The 1443-nt window shown below is 42.4% G+C and overlaps 1 protein-coding gene across 1 annotated transcript in view; it reads left to right on the top strand.

The window, feature by feature from the left end:
- rbm44 (RNA binding motif protein 44) overlaps positions 1-1443 on the top strand; it is a gene marked incomplete in the record, with an annotated part of 10140 nt that overhangs the window by 4474 nt on the left and 4223 nt on the right. Inside the window, 5 exon segments of the mRNA XM_035676039.1 lie at positions 1-6; positions 8-214; positions 314-368; positions 488-638; positions 786-951. The exon segment at positions 1-6 is cut by the window's left edge and continues 268 nt beyond it. Coding sequence (XP_035531932.1) covers positions 1-6; positions 8-214; positions 314-368; positions 488-638; positions 786-951 — 585 coding nt within the window.

The following is a 1443-nucleotide window of genomic DNA, read 5'->3' as shown; positions in this document are numbered from 1 at the left end:
CAGTGGAACCTTGAAGTCTGATCAGGCCGCCATCAGGATGGACACTGCAGAGAAGTACACATCCTCCACGCCCCACATTACTACCTGTGACATTATGGTTGGCACTGAGCTGGCACTGTGCGTGTCTGCCTCCACCCAAACTGAGGATCCAGCAACATCTGACAAGCATGTCATTACTGAAGTCCACATGGCAGACCTGGACTATCTCACTGAGGTAAGGTTGCGACCAGAGAGCAATCATTGTAGAAGCTCCAGCAAAACAAAACTACATTTTGTTACTTACATTTCAGAACTTACAAAACTTACATTTCAGGAATTTATCAAACTCAAGATGGCTAAAGAGCAACTGACAAAAGACAAAATGAAAAGGTAATGTATCACATACGCGCAGTCCTACATTTGACTTGTCCTTGTCCTGAGAATTGTTTCTGCAGCAGGACTAATATCTTTTAATTATATAATATCCCCCCCCCCCCCCCCCCCNNCCGTTTGGGTTGTAAATGGAGAGAGGAATGTGGCTGTACCCAGCGTGCTCAGCAAGCAGAGCTGTGCCTCCTGGCCCTGCAGTACAGCATGTGCAGACAGCACTGCTGGAGACTCTACTGTATCTCCGCTGAGGGAGGCCAGCTCATCCCAATGTAAGGAGACATCAATCAATATTGATCAGTTTTCACCTGCGTTTACTTGTAGCCTTCTACTGACGCAGCTAATATATTTATCCAGATGGATTTTTGTAATGTTAAGGCCGACTAGTATTTACTTTTATTATTTCCCCCTCTCTGAAGGCCAAACAACCCACCTGCAAACATTGCAAGTGTTCTGCAAAAACTGGAATCTGACTACAATCATATGAGTGATAAGATCCTAGCAGGGGTTCCTCTGGAGCAACTTAAGCCTCTCTCTGTTGACTCTGACAAGATCACCACAGGAGCAAGTTACATCCCTGCACAGGTACGACTCGGCTTACTAACCCAATGGTCTCTAAACACTTACAGGGTTGCTATATTTCTCGTAGATGTTCCTAGCTCAAATATGCAGCCGGCCTCCTTTCCACATTCTGTGGCTATTTTTTTCAAAATGAGATTTCGCTGACACTTATAACCAAAAATATCAAGAATCTAAATGGGTACAGCTACAGAATTTTACATACCTGTCCCTTGAACAAATACCTGATAATGGTTAGAGGTTTTGGGGGCTTAAAAAATGGGTCCTACTGATATGTATATCAGCACATATTTAATTAAGTTCATTAAAGTCATAATACATCTTGTCTTAATACGTCTTGTATGTAGGTCAACATTAATCTGGCAAAGTTTCATCCTTATGGAATAAAATATATTGCCATCTTATTAAAGGGGAACTTCGGCAGATTTTTACCCTAGTCTTGATCACTAGAGGTCTGTCAATAGGAAAAAGAATGACCAGAATTGGTTCTAGCAAAAT

This window comes from Morone saxatilis, unplaced genomic scaffold, assembly GCF_004916995.1.
Source record: "Morone saxatilis isolate NCDOM2014 unplaced genomic scaffold, NCSU_SB_2.0 Contig5, whole genome shotgun sequence".
Taxonomy (NCBI): domain Eukaryota; kingdom Metazoa; phylum Chordata; class Actinopteri; family Moronidae; genus Morone; species Morone saxatilis.
Note: the sequence above shows the minus strand (reverse complement) of the source record. Positions and strands in the feature narration are given on the sequence as shown.